Source organism: Barbus barbus (genome assembly GCF_936440315.1).
Source record: "Barbus barbus genome assembly, chromosome: 23".
NCBI lineage: Eukaryota > Metazoa > Chordata > Actinopteri > Cypriniformes > Cyprinidae > Barbus > Barbus barbus.
Window position 1 is genome coordinate 6,452,814 of NC_136751.1, and position 22,848 is coordinate 6,475,661.

Genomic DNA, 22,848 nt, shown 5'->3' on the forward strand with positions numbered 1-22,848 from the left:
GACCCATTAAGATTTTTTTATGGTTCAGGTGAGAGAAACAGGACGGGATTAGAGACTATGACAAATTTGGACATTGTACAATGTTTTATTAAAAAGTAAAGAAATTACACAGAAAAAAAAAAAAAAAGTCGGTCCCCAAATCTTCCTGCTCCTCCCTCCCTCCCTGCCCCTTGCTTTTATATAACAAGATTTAAAAACTGGCAGTGACACTCAAGGGGTCTTTGAAAAAAAGAACAAGAAAAGAAAACACTTCCAGAAAACTGAATGAAGTCTTAGGAAATCTGTGGGTGCAAAAAAAGGTTAAGGATATCCTTAAAGTTTAGTTTCCCTACCAGACCGTGGAGCTATAAATACGAAAACAGCTTTGACCGCCACTACTACCTCCTAACTGAAAGAAAGCATTTACACCTGAGAGACAACTCACTTTCCAAGCCCACCAATCTTAAAGGTACATACCGTTCAGTATGATTTACTGATGGGAAGCAACAGGTCACGTGATGATAACATGCAGTAAAGATTACGAAAATGGTACTAAACAACAAATACAAATAAGGTATAAAAGAAATGTCAAGCCCAAAGAATATTATGAACCAAGACAAGAAAGTTATGATAGTGACCTTGCTTCTGAAGTTTAAAATAAATCTAATCTAGAAGGGGGGTTGGGATTAAAGCAGAAATCTCCATTAAAAAGGAGTTTTAATCCAGAATAAAGCCCTGAACAGCACATCTGCTGTGGACAAACATCTTAAACTGAGACTTCCGTGGCTGCGATCAAAAACCAAAATATAGTCAAAGCTCATTATTTACATATTCATATGAAAAAGGAAATCAGATAATAGAATTTCACTTGAGAAACATCTGACTTTAGGTTCAACTTTAGTGGGGATATAACACTCAAATGTCAGTTCTACACCAAAGGGAGCTGTTCTTTCCAAGACCACTGTAGTAGAGTGCCACCTACTGGTTTCAAGGGAATAAGAGCAGCATGAGGTTTTACAGGAATTGTTAGATGCCAATAAACGGGATCAGTGATCTCCTGCTTTTCAAAAACAGAAGTTGTTTAACCGAACGCAAGGATGACAGCTTTTTTTGTAAAACGGCAAAATAATATATGACAAAAGAAAACAGACAAGTGGTGGCACATTCAAAAATAAAGACTTTTAGTTCAATGTCATACCACCATGGGGGTTTAGTGCCAATTAAACCGCTCTTATGAGAGACAGAAAACACACAAGGTCAGTTTCATTGAAAGAGCCTAGTTCTGGACGGTCACTGGTTAATTCATTTAAAAGGCTGCAAGAAGGTCTCTGCAAAATTCTCCGTTTCATTCTGAATCGCTTTATAACATTTACAGGTCAACTTTTACAGTGAAACCTCTCAAGCCATCGAAATGAGACACGGCTTGGTGGTATCTGCAACCCAATTACAATCTTTTTTGGGATACAAGTGTTTTTATTTTATTTTTGTGATTTGTTTTCCGGTCAAATATCAAATGAAAAAAGTCTTAAGAGCTCAAGATGATGACGACATCTTTTTCAATGCAAATCTTCAGGTTGAAAAACCAAGTGTCGCCATTATTAATCAACTTACAAATATAAATCAGTTTTCTTTAATATTAACAAAAACCTCCAAAAAGTAAAATAAACAGAAACATCTACATCGGGGTGAGCAAAAGTTCCATCCGATATGCAGTGGGTATGGGGCGGCCCGTTTTGCCTTCTGATTAATAAGGAGGGGGTAAAAAAAACAAACAAAAAAAGAATACAAAGAACACAAAGCACCCTGGTCTTCATGAGCGTTTGAGTCTCTTGGAATGTCGCTGGACGCCCGAGTCCTCGTCACTGCTGGCCTCCTTGTCAGTCACACCTCGTGCAGTCCGTCTCAATCCAGTTCTCCTGCTGTCCCTCTCATTGTCGCTGTCCTGCTCCCGATAATCTTTACGATTTGTCCGCTTGCTCTTCCTTCTCACAGACTCGTCCTCCTCCTCCTCATCATCTTCCTCACTTTCGCTGTCATCTTGGATCCGTTGTCCACCGCGCTGTCTGCTCTTCCTCAGTCCAGAGTCTTCCTCATCTTCCTTCTGCCTGGATGAGGCTCTCCCTTGCTTCCCATTTTGGATCTTCTTTCCCCTCTCCTCTTCTTCTTCGTCGTAATCCTCATCGGAGTGAACGGCCAGGCGCTTGCGCAGTCGGCGTCGCAGGTAGCCGATCCTAGGGAGGCTCTTCTGCAGGAGCTCTGTGAATGCCTGCTCTGTGCGTGTCATGCAGGACAGGACGTCGCTGTCGGGCTGGTTGTATTCCTCCGCATTTGAGAAGATGAGCTTCACGTCCTCGAGAAAGTCGCTGGCGCTGTGGTACTGGGAGGATTTGAACTTGTCCTGCATGGTGGTGAAGTCCATCGGGCAGCTGATGATGTCCCGATAATCCTCGGCTTCTTCAGCAGATACAGGTTCCCTGGATGAGAGAAAGAGAAAGCACTTCTTCACTACTCACATTAACTGCGTTAATGATACACAATCACCAAATGGCACATCAAACTATTAGTAGTTAAAGAACACCCTGACAGGTTTCATAATTTTCAATATCACCAAAATAACAAACTAACACGAATTCATTCATTAATAATGAAAAACAAATTCTACATCTAACCTGGATACATACTAGGGCTGGGTATCGGTTCAAATGTCCCGATTCAATACCGATTCACAGTGAAGGATCCTTAGATCCTCGCGTTCAAATTGTGTTGTGTTTTTATTTATTTTTTTAAATTTATGATCATTTACTCAAATCATATGAATGACTGATTATAAAATGATTATTATTTTTATCAGTTATCATTTGAGTATTTTTATTGTTTATTCATTTAGGTTTCTATATTTTTTATTAATTTGTCCTTGCTTATGCATTTTCACCCTCAACTAAGGGTGTTTTCACACCTGGCCCGTTGTTTCGGAACCTGGCACGTTTCCCCCCTTAGCTCGGTTCGTTTGTGCATATGTGAACACGGCAATCGCGCTCGGATCCGCGCCAAAACAATCGGTCCGAGATGGCGAGAATGAGGTGGTCTCGGCTCGACTGAAAAACGAACTGTGCAGCGGTTCGGTTGTAGTGAGAAAGCAATCCGATCGAACGGACGAGGCTATAATCACAGTGTATAATGTGTAATAATCTAGAACACTATCTAACACTTGACGGCTGCTGCTGTGTCAATTCTTCTTCATCAGTTAGGAACCTAGGTGTGCTGTTTGATAGCAATCTTTCATTTGAAAGCCATGTTTCTAGCATCTGTAAAACTGTTTTTTCATCTCAAAAATATATCTAAATTGCGACCTATGCTCTCAACGTCAAATGCAGAAATGCTAATTCATGCGTTTATGACCTCAAGGTTAGACTATTGTAATGCTTTACTGGGTGGTTGTTCTGCACGCTTGATCAACAAACTACAGTTGGTCCAAAATGCAGCAGCTAGAGTCGTTACTAGAGCCAGGAAGTACGACCATATTAGTCCGGTTCTGTCAACACTGCACTGGCTTCCTATCAAACATCGTATAGATTTTAAAATCTTGTTAAATACTTATAAAGCCCTGAATGGCTTAGCTCCTCAGTACTTGAGCGAGCTCTTATCACATTATAGTCCTCCACGTCCGCTGCGATCTCAAAACTCTGGCCGTTTGATAATACCTAGAATATCAAAATCAACTGCGGGCGGCAGATCCTTTTCCTATTTAGCACCCAAACTCTGGAACAATCTACCAAACACTGTTCGGGAGGCAGACACACTCTGTCAGTTTAAATCTAGATTAAAGACACATTTCTTTAACCTGGCTTACACATAACACACTAATACACTTCTATTATTCAAATCAGTTAAAGCATTGTTAGGCTGCATTAATTAGATCAACCAGAACCGGGAACACTCCTCATAACACACAATGTACTCGTTACATCGTAAGAATGGTATCTACGCTAATATTTGTCTGTTTCTTTCTTATTCTGTTTCTCAGTCTGTGTCCGGATCAGATGGTGGATCGGCGCCGGGAGATGATGTCTCCCTGATCGTCAGAGGAGGCCGGACACCTGGATGAGCCCCGGGGACATATCCCCAGTGAAGACCTCGACTTAAATGACACTAAAAATAAAACAAAAACTACTATAAAATACCTAACTACATAATACTATTATTGTTAGAAATTCCAACAATATAAAAATGGCCAGAGGAGAACTGCCTAAAGCTGACTAATTGCGTAAGCTCCGTGAAAAGCAGTGGGTGTGCACGTCTTCGCCATTCAAAATCAAAGTGTGCCTTATCATTTTATAATGCCGTCTTGATGCTCTTTGTAGTAGGTGCATCTTAATGTTTTGCCGACGATTCCTGGACTCCTGCTCAAAATGATAATAAATATATGATCAACTACAAAAAAAACAAGCAGCCCTCAAAGTTGTTGTCGATCCATCCTGACTTGTGTGATTGTGTGTGTGTGTGTGTGAGAGCGAGAGAGAGTTTCTTTCCAAATGAATCATTAATTGTCATTCCAATTCATTCGTTTTTTTTTTTTTAGATAATGTAATCTTGTTAAAACTGATTTCATAAAATTGGTATTGAAAAAAGTATCGTTCAGGAACCGGAATCGAAAAATTTTGAACGATACCCAGCCCTGTGTGTTACATTGAGTCTTAAGACTGCACAATAGCAATATATTTCTGACACAGTTTCTTCATGTTAAACCAAACTTTTATTTTGACAGGTTGCCGTGAAGAACTTGCAGCTGCTGTGTATGTGATATGATGGTAGTTTTCTCAAATTTATGAAGTGTCTCTTAGGGCAGCTGGAGATGATGTGTGACCCTGGACCACAAAACCAGTCTTAAGTCACTGGGGTATATTTGTAGCAATAGCCAAAAAATACATTGTATGGGTCAAAATTATCAATTTTTCTTTTAAGCCAAAAATCATTAGGATATTAATTAAAGATCATGTTCCATGAAGATATTTTGTAAATTTCTTACCGTAAATATATCAAAACTTCATTTTTGTTTAGTAATATGCATTGCTAAGAACTTCATTTGGACAATTTTCATGGCGATTTTCTCAATATTTATATTTTTTTGCACCCTCAGATATTTGTATCTCGGCCAAATATTGTCCTATTATAACAAACCATACATCAATGGAAAGCTTTCAGATGATCTATAAATCTTAATTTTGAAAAATTGACACTTAAGACTGGTTTTGTGGTCCAGGGTCACATATTTGTGTGTTCATGTCGTCATACAGTGAGACGGCAGAGACTGAAAACACTGTGAGCGTCGTCCGCATTTTAGTATGCGTGTAGTAAACAAAACTGCCAATGCCATCTGCCATTCATTTGTGGAATTCATAGTACCTTATGCGTGAAATCTAATGCCTCTGCAGATTTGTAGTATTCACACATATTGCTTTGAATAGATCACGCATACATCACACATAGATCGAGTACATCACACATATTGCATATCACGCATATTGCTTTGATCTTGTCAACAGTATCTCCGCCATAAGCACTGAATGAATGACAGGCTTTCTGTTGTAACAGCACGCAAGGTAAATAAGAGGGTGATATCTAGTGGAGAAGACTAATGATAAGATTCACATAATCAGATCTTGTGTTAAATGTTTGCTTAAATACTGGAAGAGATTGAGAATCGATATTGAATCAACGTCATGAAAAAAAGAAAAAATTCCCATTAACTATATTATTCACCCTTGCGATATATTAAGGTTGAATATATAGTACATGCTTGACATGAGTATACTTTATGTATGCAGGTAAAGCAATATATTACATAGCAATAATATTCTAGATTTTTACTTCACCACAAAATGTGAATCATATATACATATGAAGCTGGATATTAAAGTACATCAAACTTTATCTGCATACATAATACTCGCAGAGGGTGAAAGCAGCAAGCTATACTGCTGCAAAACATAAACTATATTAATCGCCCAGCTCTAATCTGCTAAATTCTACTACCAGGCATAAAGACATTAAGATATAAAAATGAATAAATATTAAAATAATGGCAAGTAGCCTTTAGGTACCTTTTTAAAGTACATGTTATGAGACTAAATGTGATCAAATATACTGGTAAATTAAAAGCCACAAAATCAATCATGAGGTCTTGAGAGGGTGTACCTGAAGGGCCAGCTGTATCGGTATTTCATCAGCTTCTGAAGAATCTCCTCACATTTCTCTACCTCAATAGCTTGTTTCTTCGATAGAGGCTTGGAGCTCTGTCGCACCTGCACACAATCAACAACACTTAAAGATGTAGTATGTAAGATTGACAGCTAGTGGTTGAAATGGGTACTGCAAAAACGAAGGCATTCCGCCCCGGAACGCACATTACAGAGTAGAATTAATGGCTATAGCAGGCTTGGCGAACATCGGTCCTGGATAGCCACAGCCCTGCAGAGTTTTGCTTCAACTAAATCAAACACACCTGGACAAGCTAATCAAGGTCTGAAGGATTACTAGAAAGCTACATGCAGGGGAGTTTTAGGGTGTACTCACACTAGGCACGGTTGCCTTGAACCGAGCGCGATTATCTCACCTCCTCACTCTGGCCAGCACTCACACTAAACTTTCCAGGCCGGAGCACGCTTACGTCATGTGCGAGATAACAGAAACCCACTTGTGTTAATATTCTGCCGAATAATTAAATTAATTCATAATTTATGCCGTGCAGTGTTTTTCACTTTTGATGTATGAGAATTATTATGGAGGCAGCTGATGTTAATTAAATAATTTGCAGCTTTACTCGCAAACTACATTTCCTGTTCATCAATAAGGTGAGAACCAGAGCCATTATAAACCTAAATAAAACTTGATTTAATTAAATTAATTGAAAAGTGTAGTGTAGTATGCTAGTAGTAATAGAATTTGTTTGCTGTCGTAATGACAGTAGCGCCCAAAAAAAAAAAAAACACAGTATCTGTTCTGTTCTCCGGCGCGGTTAGCGCTCACACTCCAGGCGTACCGCGTCCGAGCCCAACCGAACCGCGCTCTGACCCACCTCTTCCAACCGGGCCAGGGACGGCTAAACGAACCGCACCCGAGCACAGCACGGAGCAGTCACACTAATCAAACAAACAAACACACTCAGGCACGGTTCAAAACGCCTAGTGTGAGTACACCCTTAATTAGGGTTGGAGCTGAACTCTGCAGGGCTGAGGCTCTCCAGGACCGGAGTTCGCCACACCTGGGCAATAGCATTATTTTTCAGAGAAACAGCTATGTAAACACAACATGATTCCTTGGGGCAGATCATACAGATTAAAGGTGCAGTATGTAATATTGCAAGCTAGCGGTTGAAATGGGTACTGCAATTCCAGCCTGGAATCTGTCCGAAACGCACATTTCAGAGTAGAAATACTGGCTAGAGCATTATTAAAAAAAATAAAATAAATTAAAAAAAAAGCCATGCAAACATGTTTCCTAAATATCTACAAACATATGTAACTTATATACAGCACATTTAAGAAACATGTATATGGTGCCTACAAATACTTTTCCCTTCACTCATTTTTTCATTTACGTGTTTTTTTGCTTCAGCACACTCTGTGCTACTGCTTAATGACAGCGTTCGTACAAAAACTGCAAAATGAAATTCCAGGTCTTTCAAGGATCTCACAAGAGATCTCACTTATCAAACAATATTGTTTCAAATTCTAATAAAACAAAATGGTACAAATAAAGTGCAGCACAAAAGCATGCAATGACTGTGGCCACTTTAGCATTTGAAAGGATGTTATGGCAAAGTTATCGCTTTCCTTATTCAAACTGATTTTTTCTTCATGAATAAATGATTGACCTGAAAAATGAAAGCTGTATCATACACTTGGGAAATTATGAGCTACTCAACACTAGGGTGTGTGACAATACACTTAGTTCACGAGATATACAGATACTTGGGTCACTAGAATGAGACAACATTTTAATCCTATTTTTAAGATTTTTTTTTTTTTTTTAAAATGACAAAATTTGTCTTTTAATAACAAATCGAAACAAAATATTTCAAAGCTCAACTGCATTAACTAATCTAGAGCTGCAACTACTGATTGTGACAATTGAGTAATCTGATATTTTTTAGTAATACAAATAGACCTAAGTGAAAACCAGGCTTTAGTATGACTATTTATATATAAACTAACCATGAGGCAATAATAATTGGTTCAAATAAAGTATCAAAACCAAGTAATTACATGGTTTTATTGAACAACACTGATATAATAGGCCTACATAAATGTAAAATGCCTACACAAAATATGAACATAACCAACTTAAGTATATTATGTATTATAACAAATACCTGCAGAGGGCGCCAACGGCCTCGCACTGCTTCACTTTACAGCGTGATTAAGCGATGTTTAAATCCATGTAATTTTAAAGTGCCCCTATTATGCCTTTTGGAATATTACCTTTCATGCAGTATTATGTGAACAAACCTTCTGCAAAGTTGTGAAGACGACAGTGCACGATAAATAAAGTTATTGCCTATCAAAAAAAAAAAAAAAAAAAAGTCGGCTTGCAATCGCCTAAACGAGTCGCCTTCGATTATGAACACGACATTACCTAGCTTGTCAGTGAATTACGGTTCTGTGTAGTAATTCCCACTCCATTTGAAAGCAGGTGATGGCGATTAACTACTAAATCAAGAAACCGGTTTTACTGACTAGATGCGCATAATAATCGAATTCGATTAATGGCACAGCCCTACGTCAGACTTTATATGCGTTGCCAAATGAAACCCAAACGAGCAGCACATGCAATTAAAGACCGAACAATATAATGCAAGCACCATTAAAGGGTTTACCACAAACACAACTTTATACTAATATTGCGAGACCGCTTTTCACTTCAAGGAGTAATATCGCGACATCTCGTAAAAGCCAGGCGAAACGGCTCTATTTAGATCAGACGCATTGCTTTGTTAATTTTGCGTAAAAAGATTTGTTTTATCCAGGAAAAAAAAAAATAACACTCATTTCATATATACTGCACTTTAAAAGTACCTTCTCAAAAATATGGCTGTTTTCAAAGGGTTTCCAGGACTTCATTTCAAAGTCAAATTCAAGTACCTCAAACACTTAAAGCACCTTGTACGAACCCTGTAATAAACAAACTCTTCTTTATTTGAACAGACTTTTTAATGATTCAGCTGAACCTGTTTGCAAAGCATTTGTAAAATAAATTGCCTTCAAGAATGAGCACAACCGAAAATTAACCCAACATTCATCAAAACCTAAACAACATGGTTAAATAATTCAACTAAAACTAATTTTCTGCAAACAGTACAATGTTGTGCATGAGAACAGTACTAAACACATCACACTTCCACATATCTTGTTTTACTCACCAGCTCATCGCTGTCTGCAGGGTTGCTTGGTGCAGGTCGCGATTTAGGTAATTGTCTGGGAGCAGGTTTAGGATCTGGGTTGGAAACAGATCTGGGAGCAGGTCTAAGATCTGGTCTGGAAGCAGATCTGAGAGCAGGCTTTGGGTCTGGTCTGGAAGTAGATCTGAGTGCTGGTTTTGGATCTGGTCTGGAAGCAGGCCTGAGAGATGGTTTGGCACTAGGAGGCGAATGCTTCTTCTGTGGTGGTTTACTCTGCACTTTGGGCTTCAAAGACGACTTCACCTTCTTCCTAGGTCTCACTGTGGCATCCAAACAAACAGTCAAAAGTAGAGTTAGTATATCATGATTCTACAGTACATTTGATGAACAAGGCAGTTGACCTTTTTTTCTCCTAAAATATTCTTGTGAAGAAAGAAAGAAAAAAAAAAATCCCCCACCCCCTAATGAAAACGTCTATCAGTTTTCAAAGCTCTCAGAGTGGCACTCACAGCTGTGGCCCGTGTCCCTGTATTCTTCTTCTGATTCTTCCTCTTCAGAGTCTTCTTCGTCTTCCTGCTCTGAGTCCTCCTCTTCCTCAGTGTCCTCATTATAGTTTCTGCAATCAGAAATGTGTAAATGAATTATGAGGGACTTTGAGCATATATATATATATATATATATATATATATATATATATATATATATATATATATATATATATATAAATATAAATAAATTTACAAAAATTCAATGAAGGAGGCCCAATGCGTGCGTGTTCTTACCTGCCCCTGGAACTGCGTCGGGCGGTAGTTGGCTGACAGGCTGGGCAGAGCCACTCACCCGCCGGTATACGGTATAGTGCCGGCCGCAGACAGAACAGATGGAAGGCTTTATTACACTCATCACAGAGAATCAATTTATCATCCTCTCCTACAGAGAAAGACAATCATAAACCAGATCAATTACATGTTAAATCTTCCTGTTACGACGCAGTACTTCCTTTTGTGTGCCGCTCGCATTACGGCAACAGGTGCCGTTTAAATCTCAGACATTCTCTCTTTGATGGTTGTTCAGTCCCTTGTGTGTTTCACTCTATATTTCATATTCTAAAGGTCTAAAGTAACTTCTCTCCGAGTCTGAAGGTCATGTGTTTCCCATGTTTTTACGAGACTATGGTAGGTGGACCTTGGCATAAATTTTTGTACATTTTGACGTTTAATGCATCAATCTGAGAGACTGAGACATGTATAATTTCAATTATGAAACTGTGGAAGGCCGCTACAGTCTAGGCAATTAATGTGAATCACTCAACATTACCTAACAAAGTTAGAACACACTTGAGATGTTTTATAGAGCAATACAAACTGTGCCTTCTTAAAATTAAAAATAATTAATAGAGGAGGAAAAGCAGTCATCAAGTGTCCAGCACACATGTGAACTTGCTCAATATGGTATAAAAATCATCCTAGGACGCAGCCCAAAAAGTGGGTTGAATGAATGTCCAGAGCGCGCACAGTTGGAATCTAGACAAAGGGTGGCAACTCTGAAAATGACTAAATATAAATTTTTTGGTCACTACATAATACAAAGTGTCATAGTTTTGCAGACTTTATGATGTCCAGACTTTTGCCACTGTATAAAACACACTTTAAAGCTTCTAAAATGCACACATCAAATAACGCTTCACAGCTTTTGAGGTTGAACTTCAGGTATCTCACCTTTCCTGCGGCACACTTTACAGCGAGCGTTCTCTGCAGACATATCCCACTTGATGCAGGCGTCCAGCATGCCGAGCAGAACGTGCATACGAGAGAAAGTCTGAGCTTCGCGGACGGCAGTTTTCCACTTCTCCACCGCGGTTGCTACCTAGAAATTCAATATGCAGAAGTTTAGTCTTGCGTGAGAATGTGAATCCACACATACACTACCCTTCAAAAGTCAGGGCTCAAAGAAATTACTACTTTTATTCAACAAGTATGTGAGCATAGGCATACTCCTTTCTCAATAATATAGCTTAACACCAGATTTCCTTTCAAAAGTGAGCTAAACAATCAGTTAATAGCCCTATATATTTTTTCTTAGTGTTAGCATTCTAATAAACTACATTGAAGCTTTTTTTCTAGAACTGTGTATTTTTTCTTCTTGTGAGTGCATGTTCTTGACAGAACTTGTGATATTTCATAGATACTGACATACTTTTAGAGTGAAGTGAAGGCGAAGCAGCGTTTCTGTTAACAAGGGAGAAGTGAGCGGGAAATGGTCAGCAGAGAGGAGTGATTATTGAATGCTTGGAGAGCGTAAAGGAAATTGTTGCCGATCCACTACACTCACTTTCTCTGGCAAGGACGCACAGATTTTTTTGTAAAAATTTATCTTTGATCAATTTAAATAAATGCTGTTCTTTTGAATTTTCTATTCAAAGAATCCTGAAAAATATACATCACAATTTCCAAAAAACATAACGAGTGTTTTTGATCATAATAGTTTCTTTGCAATAAATTAAATGCAGCCTTGGTGTCTGTTTTCTCATCTCGTTTCTCCCTCTCATGTTTTTGCTAGTACTAATGAAGACAAATTTGTTTCTTATCCCTTTGTTCATTCAGTGCCTACAATGCTACAATGTTCACCTCACTAGGACATGAAGAATGCATGCCATTGTTTTAGTTTGTTATTATTTAGTCACATTTATATATTTTCCCCATATTTTACCTATATTATATATTTTTGGCTATGGTATTGAGAATCATGAAATAAGCTACTACAATGTTAGTATCTTGAAACCCCACTGATCACACACACACTCACCCTAGCCTCTTCAGCCAGTCTCTTCTGATCATCCACTTCCTCCGCCGTCGTGCTCTCCTCTCCCCCGGTCTTCTTTTTCTTCTTCTGTTTGGGTGCCATGAAGCCCTGCAGAAACTTCTTGATCACGCTCTCTTGCAGGGTGATCACACACTCTCCAAAGTCCTGTAGCTTCTCCAAGTCACGCACCTAAAAACACAAGTGAGAGTTCAGGTAGGTTCAAAGTGACGGAGATATCCATGCAGCTGGCCGGCGAGTAACATGTACCATTACCAAACCGTGCAAAAAGATATTGGTTATAGTGCCCACCCCATGCAGTCTTAATATCTCTCACCCTTTCTTCAAATTCAGATGTGTCCTCCATGTACCCAAGGCCTCCTTTCTGCAGACGAGATGCTACCTCGATAATGTCACTGCACAAGAATTTGAGCAGCTCCTGGTATCCGTCACAGGTCTTCAGGCCTGGGTTACCTTTTTTCGTCAGATGGATGGAATGCAAGATGTCCTGGTAACTAAAAGACAACATCTTATTAATCCATTTTCCTGGGATTGAAAGCAAGTAAGGCGTGAAAAGATCCGTTTTCAGGAAAGGAGGAGATGAGTGTGTGTGTATGCTCACTTAATCTGGAGCCTGAGTTTCAGTTCACTCTCTCTTACTCCCTGAGGGTGAAGACTTTCTATTAGTTCATCGAGGTCTTTTTGTGAATCACACACAAACCTGGGAAAACAATTTAAGAACAAGCATTTGTGTTGCTGCCCAATACCGATGTCCAGACAGATGTCATGCCATGTCCTGATCCATGGGACTGTAAATCTTCATTACAACTCATTTTAGTCCATTTTTCTTTTCGTAATTCTTTGCAACAAAACAATGCATAGTCTCATACAAAAAGAGCTCGGAGCCACAAATTACTTAAAGGCTGATTTCCCAGACACCAACGATACAACTGGGAATTTGCAAGAACACTTACCAGAGGTTTTGGCCTTGTTTGGGCACAGTGGTCTCAATACAGGACTCGGGCACTGGTGCCCCCTGCTGGCCATTTTCATTAGAAGTGCTGACTATGCTGCCCTCGTCCTCTTTCTCTCCGTCCTCTTTCTCTCCATCTGAACGGATACATTCAAACATTTTTTTTTTTTTTTTTCTGTAAATAACAGCATTTTTCTGTATATTCTATATTACACTGGTTAAATAAAAGCTTAAATACCAAGCTGGTTAAATACCAAGAACCAAAAAGTGTTTGTACCAGCAAAAAAAAAAAAAAAAAAAAAAAAAAAAAATAATAAAAAAAAAAACTTACGAACAAAATCTGTGAACAACAGATTTATTACTTTAGCAGAAAAGTTAGCATAGCAAATTTATTTCATGTGGCCAATATTTACACTCTTCCAAGAAGTATTGTAATCATCTTATACCTGTTAATTTTGCCCTACAACTACAAAACAAAGGTAGACTAACCTTCCGCCTCCTCCTCTTTGTCTTCCTCTGTCAACACTGGCTCCTCTTCAGGAGGAAGAGTGAATGTGTAGTCTATACTCTCATGAACCCATCCCTTCTCAATATACAGGCCGGGAACCACATCAGAGAACAGCCAGTACCGGTTGTGATTGCGGTCGGTACCCAGTGGTGTTCTCCTCAGCACAAGCTTCGCTTTAGTGACGGCATCCTGTAAGGCTTTCTCTGCTGCGGCTTTCTGCCTCCTGATTCGCTCCTCCTCCGCTTCCTTCTCCATACGCTCTGCAGCAGAGGCATATACAACAGCATATTAGAAAAAAAAAACACAGTAAAAACTGTAGTACTCAAACAATTAAAAAAAAAACAAATTTTTCTATTATACTTTAAAATAACTTATAAATTCCTGTAAGGGCAAACCTACATTTTCAGCAGCCGTTATTCCAGTCTTCAGTGTCATATGATCATAAATCATTCTAATATTCTGATTTGGTGCTCAAAAAACATTATCTTACAATCAGTTGTGCTGTAAAACATTTTTCAGGATTCTTTTATGGGTAGAAAGTTCAATCCATTTGCTCAATTTATCAGCTTTGCTCAATTTAATGTGCCTTCCCTGAATAAATGTACTTGATTTTAAAAGTGTAAATGTTAAAGCGCAGCATGAAACTACTTTCACAACCCATTTTACTCCAAAATGAGGAAAGAGTCAGGTTATTTTCAAAGAGGGAGGGGGGGGGGGGGGCATTTCACATTTTAAGTGCTGCTTTGAGACTGTCTTCATTTTCTCCTTACCCAACTTTTCTCTAGTGCTGCTGGTTTTATTTCTTTCTTAATTTTTCTTTTACACGTCTCTCACCTTTATTTTGCCGCTCCTGCTCTTCCTTTTCCTTCTTGGCCTGAATGGACATAAGGCGTCTGCTTTTCACTGTGCTGATCATGTCCTCCGGCTCTGGTTCCACTTTGGCAGGGACCTTAGGCGTCTCTTTTTTCACATTAGAATCTTTCCTCTTATCTGCCCTATTTAGTACCTCTCCGCTAGCATCGGTTTTTGCCTCCATCTGCTCTTTGCGTTTCTGCTTCTCTGCCTTTTTGCGTTCATTGACTTCTTTAAGCGTGGCAAGCCGCTCCCGCCACAGCTCGGCCGAACGCTGATGAATGGCCTCCACGTGATCTTCCACAGAATAGGTCATGAGGATACGATGACACAGCGCCACCAGCAGGCTGACCTTCTCCTGAGAGTTCAGTTCAAACACCTCCGACGTCTCCAGCTTTTCCAAGAACTCACTGCTCACCACGTCATCGTAGCCCACACCGGGCTGCCAGTCATCCGAGCCGCGTCCGCTCTCTTCCTCGTGAGCATCCGATGGCCGCAAACACAAGCGCACCAGCTCGGATACGGAGTGCATGGTCAGAGGAATCTCGGATAACGGCATGTCCAGTTCACTGTAACCTTCTGCCAGCTCATCTTGCAGAAGTGTTTGCAGCAGCACCACCAGCACACGGTTCAAGTAGAGGAAACCCGCCTTCTCTCCAGCTAAAGCCTCCATCAGAGCAATAGAGGTGATAGGATACTGGTCATCAGGCATCAGGAGGCCAGAGAAGCAATGAAGGAACTCGACTACCATGGCTATGTCGCCAAAGAGGGTGTTGGGAAGCCCCTCGGGCATGTCGAACAAACGGAACGTAGGCAAATTCTTGCCTTCGAGATCCTGGTCTTCATAACGGCGTGACATCTCCCGTCTCATCTGCAGCTCTTTCTCTCGCCGCTCTTTGGCTTTCTCACGAAGCTTCTGCTTGATTTCCTGGCGCTTCTGCCGCAGAACATCCTGTTTCTCCTCCTCGGTCATAAGGGCCCATCGGCGTTTCTGCTCAAGCAGTTCCCAGCGTTTTTGCACCAGCTCTCTCAGCTCCTCAGGAAGCCGGCCACGATCTTCTGCAGACAGTGTTTTTGCCGCCTTAGACACCAGTGAAGATAGAGTGGTCTTTTTGTCTTCTTTGCCTTTATTCTCTTTGTAAAACCGAAGGAGATGTAAGGCCATGGGCGGCAAAGGTTTGCCCAGCTTAGTAGAGCCAGTACTTGAACTTCGGCCTCGCTTTTTGGGGCTAGCTGCAGCAGGTGGGCTTTTGGCAAGATCCAAAAGGGTCATCTGCTTCATTTTAGGTTTCTTGGCGCTTCCAGCGCTTTTATCCTCCTTTTTGGAGAGCTTCTGGCTATTGGGAGTCTTGGTGATCCCACTCTTGCGGTTCTTTTTGGGGTCAGTGGATTTTTTGTCTCCCTGCTTCTTATTTGATTTTGGGGTGCTGAGGATGTTTTCCCCATCACATTTCTTAGATGTACCTGAGTTTTTCATTTTTAAGGGAGATCCATTAACTTTCTTCACCTGAGCAAAAAAATACAGAAAAATAAATCCAACAAATATTTAAGGAATAAATAATATTTATATCTCTTGAAAATCCCATTAAAGAACATAAGATTTACGTTTTCCAATTACAAGTCACCTTAAAGACAAACAACTGACAAAAAAATACATTTCCAAATATTATTTATACTGCAAATGTTAGTTTATCCTATATTGTCTTCCTTAGGAAAAATTAGTCTTGAGCAATCAAGAGGCCAGGTCAACAAGTCAAAGTGTTTCCATACAAAGTGAATCTAATTATTAGCACCAATTGATTGATCATTATCACCCCTACTATGTAGACAGCATCTTAAGACATCATAGTCTTGTACTTGCAATAAATTCTGTTCCAAACAGTAAACAGCAACATTATGATACCCTGTTTAGGTTAATATTATTTATCAGTATAATTGTGTGCCATGCATTTTTACACTTAGAGTATCCCATTGAAAAATGTAAATGTGCAGTATTTCTGAAAAAAAGAATACTTTAATATAACATCAATTAATTGGAGATGCTTTTTATTATTAAAATGTAATGGAACAATTAAAATGGAATCCAGAAAATAATGGAAACCAATGTAAAACTCAATTAATTGGATAATAACATTTAAAAACTGAATTTGGAAATAAAACTGATTTCATAGGGCCCTATAATTATAATATTTTTTTGATGGTAATAAATGTATTTAAGTGAACAATAGCTTTTAAAATGACTTAAAATACACATATAATAGCAATGATGCAATAATAATTAGTTCAATTGAAGTATCAAAAGCAAGAAATCATATGGTTTTATTGAACAAACTGTTAAAATACATAATGTATTATAAACAATAGAGCTAATGTAGATTATGCATTACAACAAAGGCCTACAGGGGCGCCGACGGCCACATTACTGTTTAATATTGACCAAGCACCATTTAATTCAAACGTACACTTAAACTTTAATATTTGGCCATTTCTTTAGGACAGCCGCTGTAATTACATGAATAGGTGGACATCAAACCATGTAAACTCAGAGTGAGGGTTTGAGCTTTTATTTTGAAATCGCAATGTATTCTCCTGTGTTTGTGTGGATTTATAAATGATTTACCTTACAAATCTGATGAAAAGGCACGCGTTGCGTTCCCAGATGAACGCTATAATAAACACAAACTCACAAAAACATGCAGAGATGGAGTATGAGATGCTAACTCATACTCCATGTAAATGTATGTAAATGATAACAGTTTCTGTGGAGCTACTGTGAACGGAGCCGTTGAGAGACACACGTACTTAACCTACACGCATGGAAATAATTAAAGAGCATATACTGTGTGAACTGCATCACACAATTAAATCACAGCGTTTGTGAATTCACAATTATGCTTTTTAAATGGGTTTAATATATCATGCAGCCTTGGAAAATAGTCTAAAAATGTGTTTTATGGATTCTCGTACGTGAAATGCGCCACTTCCGGTATTTTGCCGGTTAGTCGACGTGAGCAAAATGACGTCGAGCTCATTCGGAATTACGGGAGCGTCGGTGATGTTAAAGAGAAAACCGATTTTCATTCAAACAAATCTACGTAAACTACACATTCGAGTTAATCGATAAAATCGATTTACCGCCCAGCCCTAAATGTATTAGAATCCTTTTTTTGGAAGACTAACAGAATCGAGTGATTTATGAAGAGTGCTTTTATGCTTTGGTTAGTATTATACCTGCATATGACCCCAGAGAGTTGGGCTGAGAGGCATGTTCTGGGAATCTTTTTTCTTCTTCTTTTCCCCTTTTACTTTGACTCCCTCACTGTCTTTTCCTGTCTCCGCAGTCTTCAGCTTCTTGGGTTTACCTTCTGGTGAGCTCAGGCTTTTCCTCTTAGCTGATGGGTTTTCTGCCAAAAACTAAACAGAGAGAGGAAAATCTAATATAATAAAAAAAAATTCCACAAAAAACACTTTTTTTTCCCCTGAAGCTTCACATTTATGTAACCCACCTTGTGAGGGTCCAGTAAAAAGTCACTGAATTTGCTTGGCAGGTTGTACTTTTTCACCAACTCATCCTCCACCACCCAGGGGGCGCTCTCTCCCGAGCCCAACCTCAGAGCGTAGTGTCTGATGAAGTAGCGCATTATTTCTTTGTTGGGAGGCCGCTCAGTTCTGAACAGGCTGTCTGCAGGGACATCACTGATAACTTTGTCCTCATTGAGAAGTTTGACATCATACTTGTGTGGCAGAAATTTGGGCATAACCCATTTCTTCTTCTCTTCTTTCATACTAGTTGGGAGTTTTCTGGGCGAGCGCCGGGCCCTATCAGCTACAGACCCAAAACAAAACAAAAAACACAGTAAAGCAAAAAATATAAAATTTTAACTCAAAGAAATTCATGTTATACTTCAATGTAAAAGTATAAAAGATTACAACTGGGCTACTAATCATTTGAATATGAAACAACAATTATATTGTTATAATATATGGTGAAGAGGATGGCCATGAAGAACAGCTAAGACTCACAGAGACTCTCTCTCCTGCTGTCCTCCTCTTTGGGCTGTGGCTCCTTCTTCAGGTTCTCCTGACTAGCATTCTCTTTATCACTGGATGGAGAATCACAAGCACCTTCCATCTTTTTCTCCACATTTTCTTCTGGAGGATTCTCCAGCGGATGAATCTTTATCACTTTCACCTGCAACGTCTTATCCTTGCCAACCTTCCAGAGAGAGAGACAGAATTACTTTTTCCCATCCATAAAGAGCAAACAGAAGAATCGGAAGATGGGAACTGACCTCGCCTTTTCCATTAGTTACTCTTACATAGATAATACTTTTACCATTGTAGCTTTGATCTAAGCAAATACTTTGAACTGAGCATAAGTAGACAGAAGAGGAAAAATGCCAGTTATAGAGTAACTTTAAAAATTCCTTGACATTTGCATGTTTTCCAGGACAATGGTAACCCACTTTCTTGGATTTTAAACAAATTCTAATTGACAAAATTCCCACCGTACATAGTTTTATTCCAAATATTAAATCGAAGTACATACCAAGAAGTCACACTCCTCATCCACAGCATACTTGGTGAGAATCTCCAACCAGACCAGATCCACTAGCTTATCAAGGGATACTGTGTTATGGTGCACAATCTCTAGAACAGGCTTCTCAAACCACACTGGGTACTCTTCCTGAAGCCTGCCATAAATCAGACCAAACAATGGCAACATGAGTTTAAAACAAAGTTACTGTGACATTTGAATTATGATAATATGCCACCACAATTGATAAAAAAAATGATCTTGTCTGTAATGATATAATAGAGCATGTAGTGTATGTGACAGCCAACGATTTTAAACAAGTTATGGTTAACCAGTGCTGGGCTTGACAATAAGGACTGCCTGATGGGCAGCGTGAAAGACGCTCAGTTTCCCCCATACATAACAAAACAGTGTTGTTTTATGAAAACAGAACATATGTAAATGTTAACAGTTTTATTGGGCATTCAGTTGTATTAAAGCATGTGACATTTTAGAAAGCCAAAACTTGCCTGAACACAAACCCGGTGCAATGACATCATAAATATGTTAATTAATGCGTGACGTCACCTGCCGCTACAAGTCTCACAAAATCCTGTGGGAAACACTGGATGCTCAAGAAAACAATTATAACTGGGCCAATTTCTTCCCTGAAGCCTACCCGAAAACTAAAGGCACTGTTTATTGCATCTTTGCTCCACTGTATTCATTAGTGCTATTGTTTCTAATTTGTTTTTATTTTATAACCGATTCTTTACTTGTCTTTAATAATGTTTGAACTTTGTATTATTCAGGCTACAAATTTCGCTTGGAATCAAGAACTGTGATATTTCAATGGTATCTAAAATATTAATGTTATGACAGTCTTACTAACCATATTAGAAAACAAGGTTACCATTTATGTCATGAATATGTTTGTTCCAATTTCCCACCAGAAAATAAAGTGCAAAACTTGAATGTAAATTTCTTCTAAAAGTGAATAGTAATATGTACTTAAAAAAAAAAAAAAAAACCTGGTCACAAAACCCAAACGTACTTGAAGGACAAAAAAAAAAAAAAAAAATCATTGGCATTTGATAAGGTCTCTTGTTTATATGGCCTTCCTTTATTTGGGAAGGATTCATATCTGGTCAAGCTCATATGAAAACAAAATTACTTAATACACTTCATTACCAGCAGAGGGAGAGAAGAATGAACTGTAAAAATAGCTTCAAAAACACACTGACCCTTACAGCAGCATCATGCTCTATATGGTCTGTACAAGCGTCTGGTTACATAAGCAGCTTATGAGACTAAACCGTTTTCAATCTGTCACTCACATAGAAAGCTGTTTGTACATCAGTTGAGCAGGTCACATTTTTACTTGAAATTGTTTTACGAAGTAAAAACGCAAAGCATTTATCTACCCTGCTTGCTGATGACTATCAATAATACACTCTCTTATTAGATTGGAAGGGGTTGAAGGCAAAAGTGCACCAATGAGAGAGCAGAGGTTTGGTCATATGGCATTCCTCAACACAACAGCCTGACAATAGTTTAGTTTACAAGCTCTCTGCTGTATACAAGCAGACTAGCAGGAAATTAAAGGGTTCCCACACCCAGTGAATTTCCGGGCCTTTAAATAGTTACTAATTATTACTCTTTTTTTTTTTTTTTTTTAATTGCAAAAAAATTAAGCCAATAACATATTTCAGAGCTGGCTATAGCTATTTAAAAAAAAAAAAATACTGGATGAAAAATAGGATACAATATAAAATGTGTTAAGGCAGGTGAGACAAATGACTGATTCAAATGTCAGTAGCAAAAACAGTGTTGGCACCAGTTGGTAAGACATTTCTTTGAATCAGTTCAAACCGCCTGTCGCACTGAATCAATTCTTCTATGACTGAAGATTTGTGATTTTTTGTGACTGATATTTCCAGGTAGGTCTGGGCGGTTTGACGGTATATATTATTACCGCAAAATATACATGAGTGGGCGTGGTTAACTAACCACATGAGACTGAGACGCTGCCAATGCCATGTGTCAAAGAAACAAGGAGAAAGACTAAAGAGCAGATCAGGAGGATCCACAAAGGATTCAATTTTCTAAACAAAGGTTTGTTAATAACGTAATATTGTCGGAACAAAGGTGCAACACCCGGAAAGTTTAGAGGAGCGCACAGGCTAACAATGAAGGATGCATTATGAATCTTGACTACAACAGTTCAATTATCAATGTCGTAACGGATAGAAATAGCCTTAATGTATCGGCATCTTTCCACCGGTTATGCATACAGTTTATTTTTACACAAGAGCATCGTATTCTACGTGGACGTGCAAACGGTTGCCGTGGTAATGAACAACCTGCTTGTTAAAGCAAATCTATGCTGTATCGGAGGCAAAATTACTAAATATTGAGAAAGCAACAGCCTGTATTATATTTTTCGAACTCCAAACGATTGAACACTAATAGTATCCAGCTGATAACAACCTCTTCCGATTCGATACGTCTCTCAACTTGATGATGATGCAAATAATGATGCGGTTATAGGCGTGTTCTTAGTCAGCATTAACAGTAGCTGATGTTCAGTTTGCATACTTCTGAACTCTTCCCTCTCTTGATTAAAGCTCCAGGTGAGGGGTTGCCAGATATTACAAAAAGCTAAACAAGCCTCTTAAAATGTATTATAATAAGCAGACATCAGGAAACAGATTTAAACAACTATTAATAGTACTATACAAAATTAAAAGGAAATTTAATTTATTATTAATAAAATATTGTAATATAAAGTATTTATATTATAAACTGAAGTAAAACAATAACATGAGTTGTAAAAATTATTTAAGGTTTAATTGTACCTAAAAGTAGCATTTAATATCAATAAGCTGGGGGCAGTTAATGTACAAGTTGAATGCTTTTACTAAAATAATTGACCAAATAAAAGAAAAATTCAAACAAGGTCAAGTATTTCTAAAGTATTTGAGTTTATTTATCATATAAATCCTTTTGTCTGTTCAGAATAACTACATATATAAATAACTATATCATGAAATACACTAGTCAACATCTGAAGTGGATCAAAACCTTTCAAAGTTGTCCTAAAACCAAAACAATACCCGCTCTTGTCTTAGGACAACTTTGATTAACTTTTTTGATCCACTTCAAATGCTGACTACTGTACTGTTACCATGAAATAAAATAAGTCATACCGAGAAACTGAATTTGTCATACCGCCCAACCCTATTTCCAGGTATTCTCAAAACTGCATTATTTTACGATCACTGCAACACAAAGTTTTTATTACTATTCTGAACAAGACTATTTTTCCCCCCTATTTTCTGTTTTATTTTATTAGTCAAATTTTAGGGTACCTACTCAGTATTTCTGTAGTTCGGACACCCAAAAATGCTAGGTTAGGCACTGATGGCTTGAGACACAACCAAAAAACGGCTCAGTAAATCTCTGAATATTGATGCATCCAGACTCAGAGACACTTTGAAAACAACTGACAACTAAATGATGCTGTTGATGCTTTTGTTCATTCATTCACTCGTTTTTGTTACTTACAGCTCTGTGACCTCCTGCTCTTCTTCCCATGCCTCCTTGTGTGTGAGCTGGCTGCTGCCGGTGCTTTTACACGTCCATATCCGCTCTGCATACCTGCGCAGTCGAGCTTCATACTCTCTGAACAACAGTGTTAAGGACGCTTCCAACTCTTCTGAAATCTCAAGCAGTACTTCCAAAGCAGAGCAAGTGATGTTAGCTCCACTGTCCGTCCTCTGAGAGATACTCATTCATAATTAATGCAGGAGTGTAGCACAGCA

At 38.7% G+C, this 22,848-nt stretch overlaps 1 protein-coding gene across 2 annotated transcripts in view; it reads right to left on the reverse strand.

Moving 5' to 3' along the window:
• The window catches only part of baz1b (bromodomain adjacent to zinc finger domain, 1B), a 25,723-nt gene continuing 2,875 nt past the window's right edge, over nucleotides 1-22,848 (reverse strand). For both annotated transcript variants that reach the window (XM_079374646.1, XM_079374645.1), the window contains 17 exons: nucleotides 22,592-22,708; nucleotides 19,058-19,202; nucleotides 18,532-18,724; nucleotides 18,015-18,334; nucleotides 17,740-17,922; nucleotides 14,491-16,015; nucleotides 13,638-13,916; nucleotides 13,150-13,285; nucleotides 12,798-12,896; nucleotides 12,513-12,690; nucleotides 12,182-12,367; nucleotides 11,095-11,242; nucleotides 10,159-10,306; nucleotides 9,886-9,992; nucleotides 9,398-9,696; nucleotides 6,175-6,281; nucleotides 1-2,453 (listed from right to left, as the gene is read on the reverse strand). In XM_079374646.1, coding sequence (XP_079230772.1) covers nucleotides 1,790-2,453; nucleotides 6,175-6,281; nucleotides 9,398-9,696; nucleotides 9,886-9,992; nucleotides 10,159-10,306; nucleotides 11,095-11,242; nucleotides 12,182-12,367; nucleotides 12,513-12,690; nucleotides 12,798-12,896; nucleotides 13,150-13,285; nucleotides 13,638-13,916; nucleotides 14,491-16,015; nucleotides 17,740-17,922; nucleotides 18,015-18,334; nucleotides 18,532-18,724; nucleotides 19,058-19,202; nucleotides 22,592-22,708 — 4,834 coding nt within the window. In that variant the 3' untranslated portion in view covers nucleotides 1-1,789. The remainder of the gene's footprint in view (nucleotides 2,454-6,174; nucleotides 6,282-9,397; nucleotides 9,697-9,885; nucleotides 9,993-10,158; nucleotides 10,307-11,094; nucleotides 11,243-12,181; nucleotides 12,368-12,512; nucleotides 12,691-12,797; nucleotides 12,897-13,149; nucleotides 13,286-13,637; nucleotides 13,917-14,490; nucleotides 16,016-17,739; nucleotides 17,923-18,014; nucleotides 18,335-18,531; nucleotides 18,725-19,057; nucleotides 19,203-22,591; nucleotides 22,709-22,848) is intronic.